Below are 14,116 nucleotides of genomic sequence, written 5' to 3'. Positions count from 1 at the left end.
TGACATGATTGAAATAATACATTGCTATCTCAAGAGAAGACTTGGAAACAACCGGTTTGTTATCAGAGTGTGGACAGATATGTACGGAATACTCCGTACCCGTACGGACCTCCTACATGTGTACTTAGGCAGCAGAGCCTCATTCACTTGCCCCACTCTAGACCAGTACGCTTCCTTCTCGACTTATATTACTCGGGTTGTCTGCATTATCTTTCTCTCAACCTCTTATACTCTTTTTGACTTGAATCTTACTATACATCTACATTCTCATCTCACCTTTTCTTGGTGACATCTTAAAGCTCTACCCAAAATGGAGGTGTCTCCTTCAGGTTGCACACGAGCAATCGAAACCCTTCCGTCCTTCCAGCAAAATAAGCAACAGGAACCGCATATTGACACTGCGAGCGAAACTGACACTACAAACTCTACACACGCCCCAAATACTCCCGCAGTGCTTCTGGCAAGCCCTCCGAATTCTCAATCACGTTCCAACCTTACACCATTGCCACTTCTGCTTCTTCTCCACGGCGCAGATACCCTAGTGTTCATTGACCCTTCTCCGGAGACAATCCGATCAAAGGTGTCTATTTCCGCACAGACAGTTCCCCATCGCATCCACAGTGAGAAGCTATTGGCTACAGGCTCGGCCTACTTCAAACGTCTTTTCAATCCACAAACCCAGATCCGCGTCCGAAAGCGACGCGGCTTGACTGGCAAGCTGCCAGAGGGAATTCAATACGTCCTGGATCTTACACCTCCAACAACGGACGAAGATGCAATTATCTTCTTGACCGAGTTGTCATGCCCGATGAGTATCAGAACGTGGGCCTCGAAACAGGAAATATGGAGCCTGCCATGGCAGTGCGTTGGGGGACAAGATGAATTGGAACCCTTCGAGCAACTTGCGCAATCCCATACATCCCCCGAGCCCCCAGCCGATATCGATGTCGGCCATCTTGAACATCTGAAAAACGAGCAGATGAAACTATCCCCGGAATTACAGGGCAGATCTTTAGCATACCAACCTGAGATAGTGGAAAAGAAGGGCCTGCCGGTGGAATACTCCCCCTCACGCCATCGTGAAGGCATTGAGCACATTCTCCACGCTCTGGAAGGACTAAATCCCAGAATAGACACCCCTTGCAAGTTGTGGACTTTTTTTGCCCTCGCCAAAATATTTGACGTGGCTACGGTGCCAGCCATTTGCGACCCCATCATCTCGTGGTTCTATCAGCTCAACAACACTCGGTTCATTGAACTTCATCCCGAGATAACATATCGAGTGGCGTGTGGTATCAGATCTGCCTGCCTCTATCGAGATGCTTTTGCTGGAATGGTTGGAGACGAAGCCCTGCTGTACCTGATCCGAGCCACACGTTTCAAACCAATCGGATTCATGGAAAGCTTGGTGCGGAGCCAAATTTCCGATGCTCTAGACGACGCGGAGGTGCAGCGTATTGAATACGCTAGCAAGAGTTTTGGTGACTACGTTGTTCGGTGTTTCTTACACTTGACCGGGAGTGAAATGCCCTGGTTGGCACACATTGTTGAGTTCCAGAAGCTTACCCGCCATATTCAACTTTATCCCGCAGATCAGGAAATCGTACATCAACTAGTCATGACGCTAAAGGAACTCGTCCGTGACCGTGTTTACGACGTTTTGGTCAAGACAAGAGACACAAATCGATCATTCCATGTGGCTCCAAACTTGGCAAGATCCGAAAACCCATACCACCGATCGCGCAAAGACAAAGAATTTATCCTTCAGCGATTAATTGGGAAAACATTCTGGAGTGCGCTGGTGTGGTTGGACCTCAGTCCAGGTGAGGTGCTTCGTAAGCAGTCTCATTCTTCGATAGCAGAGATCGGCGATGGCTCGCTGGCCTTTAGTGGTGAAACCGCAGCAAGGATTCGCCATGTTTCGCTTAGGGAAGTCCGCCAGTTGACCCATGCGTTTAACCAAGCGGTTAGAACCAGGTATCAGGCACACCAGGAGGAAGAGGCTCTAGCTGCGGGACATGCGGGGGGTCGCGTTGTGATGGAGATGACCTTTAACGCCCGGCAGTCACAATCGGGCAATGAGGTTGAGAGCGCCTCCGAAAACGGCCCTTTCTTCGATCCCATTCCTGCTCCCACCCCTAACCCATGTCTTCCGCCTGTGTCTCCACCGCCATCAACGACGGACATTTCAGCAGACATCTTCCAAGAAAAGACATTCAAAAATGAGGTTCAAGCTTTCCTGAAGAAGTACGCACTAGAGATGTTACGGGAGCCTGGCCCAACCACAATGCGGCACGAAATCATAGATACCCTAACCTGCCTCAAATACAATGAATTCCAATACCTACCTCTGTGGGCGGGTGGCAATGACGATGAAACTGGCGGTGTTTTCACCGACTTGATCATTCCTGCCACAGACCTCGGTGGGTTCTCAGGTCCTGGGCCCGCCGTGCACACTGGCAGTATCGCCTCAAGCCATGATTCTCTCAGTGTGATCGAGCCTGGTGACACCCAGAGCACAGTTTACGGCGCATCTCACAATGCGACTTACAGTCACGCTTCGGATATCATTTCCGTGGACTCTACCGACTATTCCCAGTTTGAAATCAAGCATGAGAATACCAAGAGCCACGATGAAGCGCAGCGGGATGCTTACATGGAGGTAACCGAGTATGACGATGAGACATCATCCCTGGATTTTGGCCTGACTTCCGACGAGGAATACGAAACACATAGCAACGGCACCGTTACCATGGAAATGGAATCAATGGAGCCTTATTTTGCTAGTAGCTCCGAGGATATCGACATGGACAAGGTGGAGGAAGAAGGTAATGATACTGAGTTCGAATTAGTTGGTGATTCTAAGTAATTTTGAAATACCTCGCATTGAATTTGTTTGTTTTGCTTCGCTTGAAATCGGGCAAGCAGAGTGTTTGCCTAGCAAAAGCATCGCTTAAAATGGAATCCCAAGTTACTTCTGCATCTCCTCGAACTGTCCCCCGGGCCTGGGGGGCGTTGAGGCTGACTCAGCGGCTTTGCGCGAACACCAGTGCAAGGTGCTCCAGATCTCAAAATTTCAAGAGCTTTCAAAATACGTAGTTCCTTTATCTGAGTACTACAAGTGCTTGAAACTCACTGGACCTTCTATCACTTTGACCCTCTCCTGTCTTCTGCTACGGTCTCTTCATTTTGAGGTCCCGCCCACTGACATCACATCACACTATGGCTTCATCTTCCAAGACGAGCTCTTTGCTCTAGTAAGTCTTGACATTTGAGCGACTGAAGAAATTATTCCCAGACTGACAATATACTCGACTTCAGCTCTTGCATCGCCTATCGCACTACTATTCTGGCCGAACACTCCTCGCCAGGCAGTTCATCGACCGCCGCCTCGTCACTAGCCTCCATTATCCTCCCAAAGATCACACATGACAAGCCACAAAAACTCACATTCACCCATGAACGGCTTTTTGTCCACTACATCGCCGACTCGCCAACAGGCAACCAATCCGACGATGGCAACATTGCAGAGCCCAACTCACACGCTCCCCTGAGTTTCGTGGTAGTTGCCTCAGCAGAGCAGGGGCGCCGCATCCCATTTGCCTACTTGTTAGAAATGAAGCGCAAGTTCTTGACCACCTACGAACCATCCACAACCGAGTTCGCCTCACTGCCCGCCTACGGGTGCGCTGCCTTCAACAATGAGCTGCGCTCTCTCCTACAGGCCTACAACACCGCCCCACCAGCCGATTCTCTCGCGTCAGCCCGGCGTGAGATTGACAGCGTCCGCGATATAATGACCGAGAACATTGAGCGGGTCCTGGAGCGTGGTGAGCGCATCGATCTATTGGTTGACAAGACAGATCGGCTTGGCGGGAGTGCGCATGATTTCCGGATTCGTAGCCGTGGACTGCGGAGGCGAATGTGGTGGAAGAATACCAAGTTGATGATCATGGTGGTGGTTGTCGTTATCTTCTTGCTATATCTGTTCATTGGTATGGGGTGTGGACTACCTGCATGGGGGAAGTGTGTTGGGCACTAGCGCAGTTTCGTGGCTATTCGAACATTTCAGCGAGCGTGCTATCTTTCTTCTCAAATATCCAGTTCCTGAGGTTGCGTCGATTTCCGGTTTTCCGATGAGACACGATACGATGTTATTTGCTTTCCTATCTACTTTTTTCTTTCTGAGTTTGGTACGCGCGGTTGTAACTCTTTGGATCACCTTCTTGCTTATGTTGTATATTAAAGCATTTGATTCATTGTTTCCATGTGTATCAAAGTTGGCATACGTTTAAGATCGGGGTGGTGGAGGTGACTTGGTCTTGGAGCTGGTACTGGGTTTGATATGTCTCCAAGTCTCCTTCTGTCGAGACTTTAGCGTAAATAATGAAAATCTTGTTGCTTAGTACGTGCCTGACAGTTTGCTCAATAGGCACTAAATGTTTCAAGGGTTGTCTAGTTGGATTTACTACTGACTCCACTGAAATGACGACGAATATATGTCGCAGCCAGCCCTTGATACACATGCATCTATGAACCAAGTAAGACAAATTTCTACCGGTGGGCAAGGACTATGATCCTGTTGCAGCGCACATGTGGCTAGACAGCAAAGCTGCAAGTGTTAGCGTATTTTGATGGCGACTGTTGGAATCTGCTGGGCTAGATGATATACAGCCAGCCGAGGCGTAAATATATGTACAACACTAATGGGCACTACGCAAGGCATCAGGAGAGATGAGAGGAAATATTGATGGAAAGGATATCAATCAATTGGTGGAAACCATTGGTTACTTCCAACATTGAATATATGTAATCGATTCCTACAGTCTACGGTCTTTATCTATAATCCAACTTGGAGTAAGATATGTCCCTCACCATCAAACCCACTGCGTCCTTGCCCGAAAGCATCAGAGTGAGTCTGCAGGTAAGACAGAAACCACCAGCTTCCCAGTAGCCCTGTACATTGTCTACGCCAAGTGTTTACCTCTTCAACCATAGATTCCGTCCTAAAAGGCGCGGGGTTGACGAGGAGATATATCAGGCGACACTTCTGCTTTCCAACAATGAGGAATTGGATATGGAAGCGAATGGAGAGAGGTCGCTACGAGCTGAGCAAGCGAAGGGAGAAAAGTGCTATACCGGATGAGCTGCAAATCGGACACCGAACGAAATGGGCTGAAGATTGAGCTGTAGCATTCGACGGACGTTCCTATGTGCGCGGGAGACGTAAAAAAAAGCGTCGGCTGCGCAAAGCGAATTGCACTGCGAGCACCGACTCCAGAGTAGAAGAAAAAGGAAATTTTGTTCATTTTTCATTCATCGCAATGCACCTGGTTTCAGAAACTTTACCCTGATCATAGCAGGCTGGAAACTCCGTTTCTCAGAGTCCTTCAATTGAACCCGCGCCGTCAACCACCATTGCAACATGAACCTATACCCCACACGTAAGAAATCCCTTAAGTCGACTTGCTCTTGACAGCCTCACGACCCTTAGCGATGCGCTCAATGATCTGCTCACGATCCTTGTCGAGGTGCAGCTTGGTGATGACGACCTTGGAAGGGTGGAGGGGAATGGGAACGCTCTGGCCGTTGCTCTTGTCGCGGACGATCTAAAACCGCAGTAAGTATCCACCGCAGTAATTGTAATGTGAATTCGAATCGTACCTTCTCGACGAAGATGGAGAACTTGAGACGGTAGACGTTGGTGATCTTGCCCTCGCGGCCCTTCTGCGAGCCTCTGGTAACAACTGCACATAACAGTCAGTTTCAAGATCTCGAAGTTATTCATGTGTTGTTTCAAGAATAAACTCACCGACTTCGTCGTCCTTGCGGATGGGAATGGAGCGGATCTGTCACGGAGTTCTGGTTAGAATTGTCGTTTATTGTTTGATTCTGTTGTCTGTATCGTCCACAGCTTCCAATCGTGAAAACTCTACTCGAACAGACCCAGATTCGATATGGAGGTGAATGTGGTACATACTCCGTACTTCTCCTTGAGTTCCTTGGAGACGGGAGCGCTGAGGATGACACGGCGCTCGCTGGAGGGGGCCTGGAAGTGTGCCTTGCGAGACTTGCTCCGCGAAGAGGCGATACCTGGAGACACTATCAGTATTGAAAGTTGAAGATTGGCGAAAATTCGTATCGATAGGGGTTTCGGGCAGTGGTAAATCAATTCGGCGCAAGGCGATATGCGAGAGAGTACGCACCGTGGGTTCGGACAGCCATCTTAAAGGTCGTGGGGTGTGAAGTGAACGGGTGTCGTTGGCGTTGGTCGAAGAGAGGATCTTTTCTGGTGTAGCCGAATATTCCAAGTTGGATCCGGATTGTGTGCTTACTAATTTCCCGCTAAGCCGTCTCAGGGCTTGCAACTAGACACCCGATCTGTAAGGCATGAACAGCCCTTGGTGTGATTGGCTGCTCGCAGGACCCACCTCCGACGCGCTTCTCAATGCGCCTCGACAACATCTGCCCTAGGCCAGCTTTTTGGCCGCGTTTTTGATTAAGGACAGTGAGAAGTCCCTTTTCTTGACTATCGACTTCCGGTCCCATACTGTGTCCGTGGTTCTCCTCGAGTCTATCTGGTAAACCGGACTTTTCCTGTTTGACCGCAATTCAATCCCCTCCATGCGCAACGCATTGCGCTCAAGTCTTTTTTCTTCGCTCGGCCCTACAGCATCCTCAGCTATGAGATCATAGCAGCCAAATAGCTTCAGCACAATTTGAAATGTCTAACGGAGGCATGGATGGATTCGACTGGCTCCAGAGCTTTCTTCCAGCTGATAGTCACCCCGACTACGACCCCAATTCCAACAATGAAGCTTATCAGGCACATCCGGCATTTCACGATGCGGAGGAGGTAGCTAGAGCGGCCCTTACGCATCAGCAGACACAGTGGTCATATCCATATATCAGGTCAATCAATCCTGGGACGAATCATACCTTGGATCCCCTTCAGGTGTACTCGCAAGCCTCGGTTGGACAGCATCGAGGAAACCAACATCAGGAAAGCAGCAACATTCAATTCAACAATCCTCCTTCTGGACCCGCTACATATGCAACACACCAGTCTCACACCATAAGTCAGCGGCCAGATCCCTCTGTTCCGCCCCAACATCATTTGGCTGCTCAGGTAGATCAGGATGCATATCGCCATGGCCAAACTCGTATGGCTCCCGCTGGTCCCTCGCAGAGACCTCCGAAGTTTATGTCAAACTCCGTAGGGGCTGGAAAAAGTACTCACAGGGCCCGAGAAACTACAAGATCGACACCACCTACAATGAGAACGAACCAACACATGGCAGGAGCTTTGTCCACACCACAAAACCCGTACCAAGGCTTCTCGGTAACCCTTGGTAAGCATTCCCAGATGTTAGGCCAATCGCATATGGGACAGGGAATAACAGTACAAGGTCAGGAAACACACACACCGGCTGCATCGCAGAGCCCATACCAAAGCCACTCTACGACCCCGGTCCAAAGAACCCACCAACTATCTGTTTCAAGTGCCGCGCAAAGACCATGGCCCGTGCTCGCCGTTCAAAATACGCATGGACTGGTGGCAAGGCCTCAAGCATCACAAAGCCCACATCAAAGCCATTCCACAATCTCAACCCAGAATGTTCAAAGATCATCGCACCCCCATGCACCGCTGAAGGAATTCAAAACTTCTGCAGCACACAGCACACTTGACCCACGCCAGTCGATCACACCAACCACAAGCACTCGAGAGAGTTCCAGTCCACAAACACAAAATCCAGTTACCAACTCTGCTAGATCAACCCCAATACCACCTAGGCCTTCATCTCGAAATCATGATCATGTGCAGCCAGCCTTGCCAACTGCGCCTGATAGCGTCCGCAAGCCTGCCACATCCCAGCCTATCAAGTCGCGCAGCCCTTCTGTCTCTATTGTTGCTTCTACTCCCGAGTCTGCATCTGCCCCTATGGCGCCCCCTGTACAGACGACTGCTGTTCCACATCTTTTGGACAAGGGCTGGACTCAGGAGAATGGAGGGACTCAGGATAAAGCAGCACCTACTTCATCATACCAGGCACCAAATCAGACAAGCCAGCACCCTACGATCTCCCAAGCAAATGAGCAGAGTACCCCAACGGTATCCTCAGCCTTTGCATCATCTACTCTTCCTGCAGGCTCCCACCCGGAGCCTTCTTACACATCTCTGTATACTTGGGGACCTCGACGAGGTACCTTCTCTGAGTCAACTCCGGCACAACAGCCTGCGGTGGGGAATCCGCAGTCGCAGAGTTACCCACTGCCAGGACCACTGCAGCATCAAAAAAAGCGGTGGATTCCAACCCAAGGCCATCCGAGTGAACCTATGCCACCCGCAAAGATGCGACGTTTAGGCCATGAGGAAATCCCAATTACCACCAAAAATGCCACGTCAACAGGTAACTCAGTACAAGGGCCCCAAGCTTCCATGGAATATGCTCGGCCTCGAGGCTCTGGTAAAATTCTTAAGAATCGTGACGACCTGGTTCAGCCGATAAGACCGAACGATGCACTACCCAAGAAAACTTATGATCCCACGACTATTGCGCGGGATGTACTAATTGCTGCGGGAAAACACCCGACGGAGAAGGTTCTAAATCATCATCTTGAAGGACTACGCCGTAAATTTACTAAAATCGATTACCTTGCCGACTTGGCAACTTTTCGTTGGGATCTGGTTGATGTGAAGCAGCCTGAGACTAATATTTATCGCATTCCTCCGTTTGCTGCACCCCATATACCCCTACGGCCACCACCTCACCCTCAACCACCACAGGCAGCTTGGCACTCACTTCCACGTGACCCAGATATCATACATGGCCACGTGACTACACGTGACTACGCTCCAACGCCGTCGCGTGACACACCGCCAAACCGCCAAACCGCGATGCCAACACGAATTGACGCGCGTGCCCCTCCTGGTGGTTTGAGCGCTTGGGGTACTTTACCTTTCAAGCCACCGACTTATCACACTCCTCAATCAATTCCTTCTTCAAAGTTGCCTTCTGGACTTCCTAGGGTGAATTCTGTGCCTGAATCCCCGCAGCGCTCATCCCAATCCGTCCCATTCCCGACTCCCCCCACTGCCGCAAGCTCCACCCCAACCCCCACAGCGAAGACAGTCCACAAAAAGCTCAGGTCGCCCCAAAACTGTGCATGCCGTTAAACAATCGACGCTTCAGCCTATATCAAAGCCTAAACCCACAGGGCAGACGGCCAGCGACCGACCTGACTCTGATCCGACCGTGAAATCCCCAGAGGCAAGGCGTCTACCCCAACCACAAGTCGTTATCCCACCTTCACCGCGCAGAATGTCCCAGAAGAGAAGGCCAGGTCGACCTTCTAAGAGTGGAGCGAACCATATTGAAGTTGCGATCCACCGTGAACAGCCTGTGAATTATCAAATTTACCCATGCAAGTGGGAGGGGTGTGCTGGCGAACTCCATAACATTGACTCAGTCCGAGCCCACGTTATCAAAGTTCACATCCCACACTCTCTTGTTTGTAAATGGAAAGATTGTGGCAATAAGACGCCAATGGCTGCAGCAGATATGTTTACGCATATATCGAACGAGCATATTTCTCAAATGGCCTGGCGGCTTGGAGATGGACCAACGGTGCCAGTAACTGGTGAGAATCATAACTAGCTTGCGCTTGATGCTTCTTCAAGAGGCTGATTCACACAATCTTTGTTCTTGATCTGAAGAAACTGTCTAATCGGATGAATGTTCTAGCGGAAAATAACCCACCCTACCCTTCCGTTCTGGGTGATCGAAGTGCCCGCAAAGGGACCATGGTTCTGCCCGTGGATGAACACCAAGTCAAGGCGTTCAGCAAGGCCCATGGGAAATCGACAGAGAAGACGAAAGCCCAAGCACTGCTCGAAGCGGGACGACACTGGAAGCAACAGGTCGGACCCGAGATGGATTGGAGTGACCGCCGTCTGTCAACGCCGACTCGCCAGAGCAGAGTCCATTGCGGAGAATTGGCATTTATTGGGGAGGATTGATACATCAGATCGACTTTTGTGATACCCTTGTTTTTTTCCCCTTTTGATTGGCGTTGAATATCATGATCTGCCATCTTTCCATGACAGATAGTGCTCATCTGGATGATACGTCATGAGGTCCTCCCTTTATCTATTTTGAGATCTATACGGTCCCCGGAACCGCACAATTTCAAATCAAAGAGCATTGATGAATAAAGTCACGACATTGGCAATGACTGCCTTTCTCTCCAACTGATTGGACTGTAGTGTACAATTGGCTTGTGGCTGACCCGCTGGTAAAAGTAAAATCAAATGCTGTAGGCACTGGTATCTTGGTTCCGCTGTTGGATTCTTGTCCTTCCTTCTCTCCCCCGACAACTCAAATTCTATTCCCTTTCTCCGAGATCAACACCCCTCCTGTGGACATCACTGGGACAGTCTCCTCCTTGATTTGGCTTGCTGATTCGACAGACTCGGGTTCCTCCTCGCTGGAATTGACGTCGAGGAAGTGGTATAGTACAATCATCATCATGGCACATGAGCCCAGGAAGATGGCGAGGCGGTAGAGGTCGTCGTCAGAGATCATTGTGAAAGGAAGAAAGGATGTGAACGTTCACACGAGATACAGCGTTAAGGGATGAGTGATATAGTCGGAGAAGACACGTCGGCTGGTATTTCGAGAGATGGTGATTGTGTAATGGTATCCCCAGAGACAAATTAATCTTAAGTGGAGAGGATCAAGAGGTAGATGATGGGGATACACAGGTAGACAGATAGGTAGACAAGTAGACAAGTAGAGAGTAAAGAGGTAGCGATAGAGATGATCAAGTAGAGAAAGCGGTAGGGTCAAGGTGGGAAGCTATGTAATGTAAATGTGGAGTACGATATTACGGTGTAATGTACTCCTTACATACTAAACCATTTGCATGGTGACATTGTCATCTGTGTAATATTGTTTTGTGTTTTCTCTCCTTTTCTTACTTCTCTCTCCCTCTCCCTCTCTCTAGTTATCCCTTTGACCCTCTCACAGACCTCTGAAACTATATATACATACATATATATATATATACAGGTTTCCAGGCTTCCCTCAGAGAGAGAATCCTGATTCAACCCCTTAGTGCGTAACGCGAATTACACCTTGGAACATCTTCAATCCCCTCTTCCGCCCCCCAATTCATCTTATTCTCTACTTTATCGCTTTAGCCCCCATTCCCTATATGCGTCATTTTTCACCATGACCGAATTCCAGACTACTTCTGGATCTAAACCGGGTCCTGCATTACTGGCCTGTCTTCAGTGCCGACACAAACACCTCAAATGCGATGGCAGGACTCCCGTCTGCGGCCGCTGTGAACACGCCCGATCCCCTTGCGAATATACCAAGTCTCGGAGAGGCTACAAGGGCCCCTCGAAAAAGCGTCGCGCCCACTCACCGGATTACTTGCCCATGGATCCCAACCCGGTAGGCATGCTCGATGTTCCCGTGGATTGGGCGTTGCAGACTGGCTTCACTTATTCGCCAACCGTACCATTGCCCTCGTCCGCCTCGACTAGTCCCGGACTACACGGTCTTTCGACACCAATCGTTTCATCCGCTCGCCAAATCAGCGGACCGTTGACCCCGGATTCATCCACTGCTGTGGGCGGGGATGGCTACCTGCTCGATATCTACTATAACTATTTCCACGCCGCTCATCCAATCCTACCACCTCACCGGCTCCTCAGTCGCTACATCTTCCCCGCATACCTGGAGCAGGTGATGAAGTTCATCGGTGCCCATTTCACCCCGGCCGCCTCGAGTGACACGTACCGCCCTACCATCATCGCAATGGTCAAAGAACAAAATCTGTCGGTGGAAAAGGTGCAAGCGCTGCTTCTGCTCGCCATTGTGCTTCACTCGGACAATGAGCGCGCCGAAGCCGGTGCCTGTTTGGCTGCTGCAGTAGATTCGGCCTTTGAGCTCGGCATGCATCAAGGGACGTTTGCGATCCTTGCAAGCCACGGGGATCCAATCCGCGCAGAGACTCTGCGGCGTACCTGGTGGGAACTCTTCGTAATTGAAGGTCTCATGACTGCTCTCGGTGTTCAGCGCGAGTACCGGACCAACCAAGTACCGCTCGAGGTTTCACTTCCATGTGAGGAGCGGATCTATCAGGATGCCCTACCGCCGCCACCGCCCCCGACAATTGCGCAGTTTGACGGACGTGTGTTCGCGGATGAAGATCGCGACTTCTCCTCATACTGCTATCGCATTGAAGCCATACGAATTCTCGGCCGTGTGGTGGCGATGCAGAATATGACCCAAGGCCAGCAGGACCAAGTGGAAGCTCTTGATGCGCGGATTGGTAGTTGGGGCCATCACTTGCCAGAGTCCAAGGAAGAGCTCTTGCGTCCCGACGGGAGCGTGGATGAGATCATGTTCCAGGCGACCATGATGTTGAACGGTGCAGCCATCTACCTCAACTTCCCGCGGTCCGATCTTCTTTCGTCTCCTGCCGTTGCCGCGGAAGTCATCTGTGGCCACCATGGTCCGATCAGTGTGCCTGCATTCTCCCACAACGAGCATGCCATGAAGGCCGCCAAGGCCGCCCGAGAGTTGTCCCGCCTTGCTGCCTTCCGTCTACCCGTGATCAAGCATACTCCATTTTTCATCTGCGCGCTCACTTTAAGCTCCATCGTCCAGCTGGCCACCTGCTCTGTCAAAGCCGGTCAAATGCCAGACCCTAGCCGGGACCGTCTCGCGTTGACGATCGGTGTCTTCAAGTCCCTGGCCCGTACATGGGCTATTTCCCAGTCGATCATGCGGCAGATCAAAGCCGTTGCACGCGATGTGATGGATCTTGGATTGCGTCCGACAATGGACTCACTGGATCTGACGACGGTCTTAGATAACAGTCAATTCTGGGTGGATCAGAGCCCGAGCTGAGACAAGAAGATATCACCTACCTCTTCCCGACCTTTCTAACGTTTCACACCGTCCATATTCGCGACTTCTCCACGATCGTTGAACCAAGTCAAGAGTGAGCTCATCAGCCTTGACAGGGTTTTGCTCACAACCAAACCCGCCAACCCCACCAACCCCACCACATCCCCCTTGTAGGGTTCTGGCCCCTTTTGGGGGGTCTTACAGACCCAAATCCGGTGTATAAAGCTGTACCCGGGGTATCCGGAGGGATTTGGGACGGTTTTCCACGGCTTTGTGTATATCAGATTCGATTTGTACCTTTCTAACTCGTAAAGGTAGTCCCAGATTGAGACTACAAGGCTTTATCTTTATGGATCTACAATATTCACTAGTATTCTGATCGTTGCCCTCACCTTATCCAGTGCACTCGTGTTCATCATTAGGCTATTCTAGGTGGCACTGACAGATGTGTAAGCCACTTCTGTATGAAGACCCCAGTAGAACTCCGATTTCCTGCTCGTACTCTTTCTTGCCTCTACTTCATGTAACCTTATAACACTAAGGAAATTGTCCAGCTTGGGGTCATCGACCCGGAGATAGACGAGGCCAAACACTCACGCCCGAATTCACCCCCTTATCCATGAATCTACCCCAGACCGAGTACCCAAACAGACTATTTGTACTCGCGGAGGTACTTCAGTCGCTTAATAGCCAGAGAAAAGTCCTCATCGGTAGTGACTGTAGTTGCCCGTCTGCCACCAGGGATGGAAGCCATCATCTCCTTGGCTTGTTTCAACTCTGAATTCAGAACTTCTTTGAGATTGAAATGCTCATGATCAATCGTACGCGATTGCAGCGTACCTAAATCAGAGAACTTGATCAGCAACAGTTACAAGATCGAGCGTATAGTCTTACGATCAACTTTAGCAAGGTGCTTGTTGGCCTGGACAATTGCACCCCAGAGAGCGCAGACTTCTGCCACCTTCCCAAAGGTATCGTTACGGATCCAGCCTAGAAGGCCGTTGAGAAGGTCGGCCTCTGATTTATTTTGTTAGACTTGTGGGCTAGAAGAGAAATAGAGCCATTACCTTTGGATTCCCTCGATAGCCTATAGAGAGCAGGTATCTCAGCTGCCAGGCGCTCGTAATTCATTTTCAACCGATAGATCAAAGACAGTATAGAAAGATGAGATGAGGTATCAAAGGGAATCG

General features: G+C 50.2%; 7 protein-coding genes across 7 annotated transcripts; 4 read left to right on the top strand and 3 right to left on the bottom strand.

Moving 5' to 3' along the window:
- Positions 1–310: 310 nt before the first annotated feature.
- Positions 311–2,869, top strand: N7500_001346 (uncharacterized protein; the record flags this gene model as incomplete). Its single annotated transcript, XM_056672492.1, has 1 exon — positions 311–2,869. The coding sequence occupies one exon, from the start codon at positions 311–313 to the stop codon at positions 2,867–2,869; it is 2,559 nt and encodes an 852-aa protein (XP_056538065.1).
- Positions 2,870–3,222: 353 nt separating this feature from the next.
- N7500_001345 (synaptobrevin family protein) lies at positions 3,223–4,042 on the top strand (the record flags this gene model as incomplete). The annotated part of the gene is made up of 2 exons (XM_056672491.1): positions 3,223–3,257; positions 3,322–4,042. 2 exons carry the CDS (start codon positions 3,223–3,225, stop codon positions 4,040–4,042), a joined length of 756 nt encoding a protein of 251 aa, XP_056538064.1.
- A 1,414-nt stretch (positions 4,043–5,456) lies between these two features.
- N7500_001344 (60S ribosomal protein uL24) lies at positions 5,457–6,225 on the bottom strand (the record flags this gene model as incomplete). Its single annotated transcript, XM_056672490.1, has 5 exons — positions 5,457–5,609; positions 5,665–5,747; positions 5,813–5,849; positions 5,981–6,093; positions 6,207–6,225. The coding sequence occupies 5 exons, from the start codon at positions 6,223–6,225 to the stop codon at positions 5,457–5,459; spliced, it is 405 nt and encodes a 134-aa protein (XP_056538063.1).
- Positions 6,226–6,724: 499 nt separating this feature from the next.
- N7500_001343 (putative C2H2 finger domain protein) lies at positions 6,725–10,021 on the top strand (the record flags this gene model as incomplete). Its single annotated transcript, XM_056672489.1, has 3 exons — positions 6,725–9,031; positions 9,135–9,642; positions 9,747–10,021. The coding sequence occupies 3 exons, from the start codon at positions 6,725–6,727 to the stop codon at positions 10,019–10,021; spliced, it is 3,090 nt and encodes a 1,029-aa protein (XP_056538062.1).
- Positions 10,022–10,379: 358 nt separating this feature from the next.
- N7500_001342 (dolichyl-diphosphooligosaccharide--protein glycosyltransferase subunit 4) lies at positions 10,380–10,586 on the bottom strand (the record flags this gene model as incomplete). The annotated part of the gene is made up of 1 exon (XM_056672488.1): positions 10,380–10,586. One exon carries the CDS (start codon positions 10,584–10,586, stop codon positions 10,380–10,382), a length of 207 nt encoding a protein of 68 aa, XP_056538061.1.
- Positions 10,587–11,234: 648 nt separating this feature from the next.
- N7500_001341 (Zn(II)2Cys6 transcription factor) lies at positions 11,235–12,926 on the top strand (the record flags this gene model as incomplete). Its single annotated transcript, XM_056672487.1, has 1 exon — positions 11,235–12,926. One exon carries the CDS (start codon positions 11,235–11,237, stop codon positions 12,924–12,926), a length of 1,692 nt encoding a protein of 563 aa, XP_056538060.1.
- Positions 12,927–13,578: 652 nt separating this feature from the next.
- Positions 13,579–14,057, bottom strand: N7500_001340 (uncharacterized protein; the record flags this gene model as incomplete). The annotated part of the gene is made up of 3 exons (XM_056672486.1): positions 13,579–13,766; positions 13,821–13,943; positions 13,994–14,057. 3 exons carry the CDS (start codon positions 14,055–14,057, stop codon positions 13,579–13,581), a joined length of 375 nt encoding a protein of 124 aa, XP_056538059.1.
- Between the last annotated feature and the right edge of the window lie 59 nt (positions 14,058–14,116).

This window comes from Penicillium coprophilum (assembly GCF_028826855.1).
Source record: "Penicillium coprophilum strain IBT 35676 chromosome Unknown utg000001l_segment0_segment0, whole genome shotgun sequence".
In the NCBI taxonomy this organism is placed as follows: Eukaryota; Fungi; Ascomycota; class Eurotiomycetes; order Eurotiales; family Aspergillaceae; genus Penicillium; species Penicillium coprophilum.
This window is presented reverse-complemented; position numbering and strand designations above follow the sequence as displayed.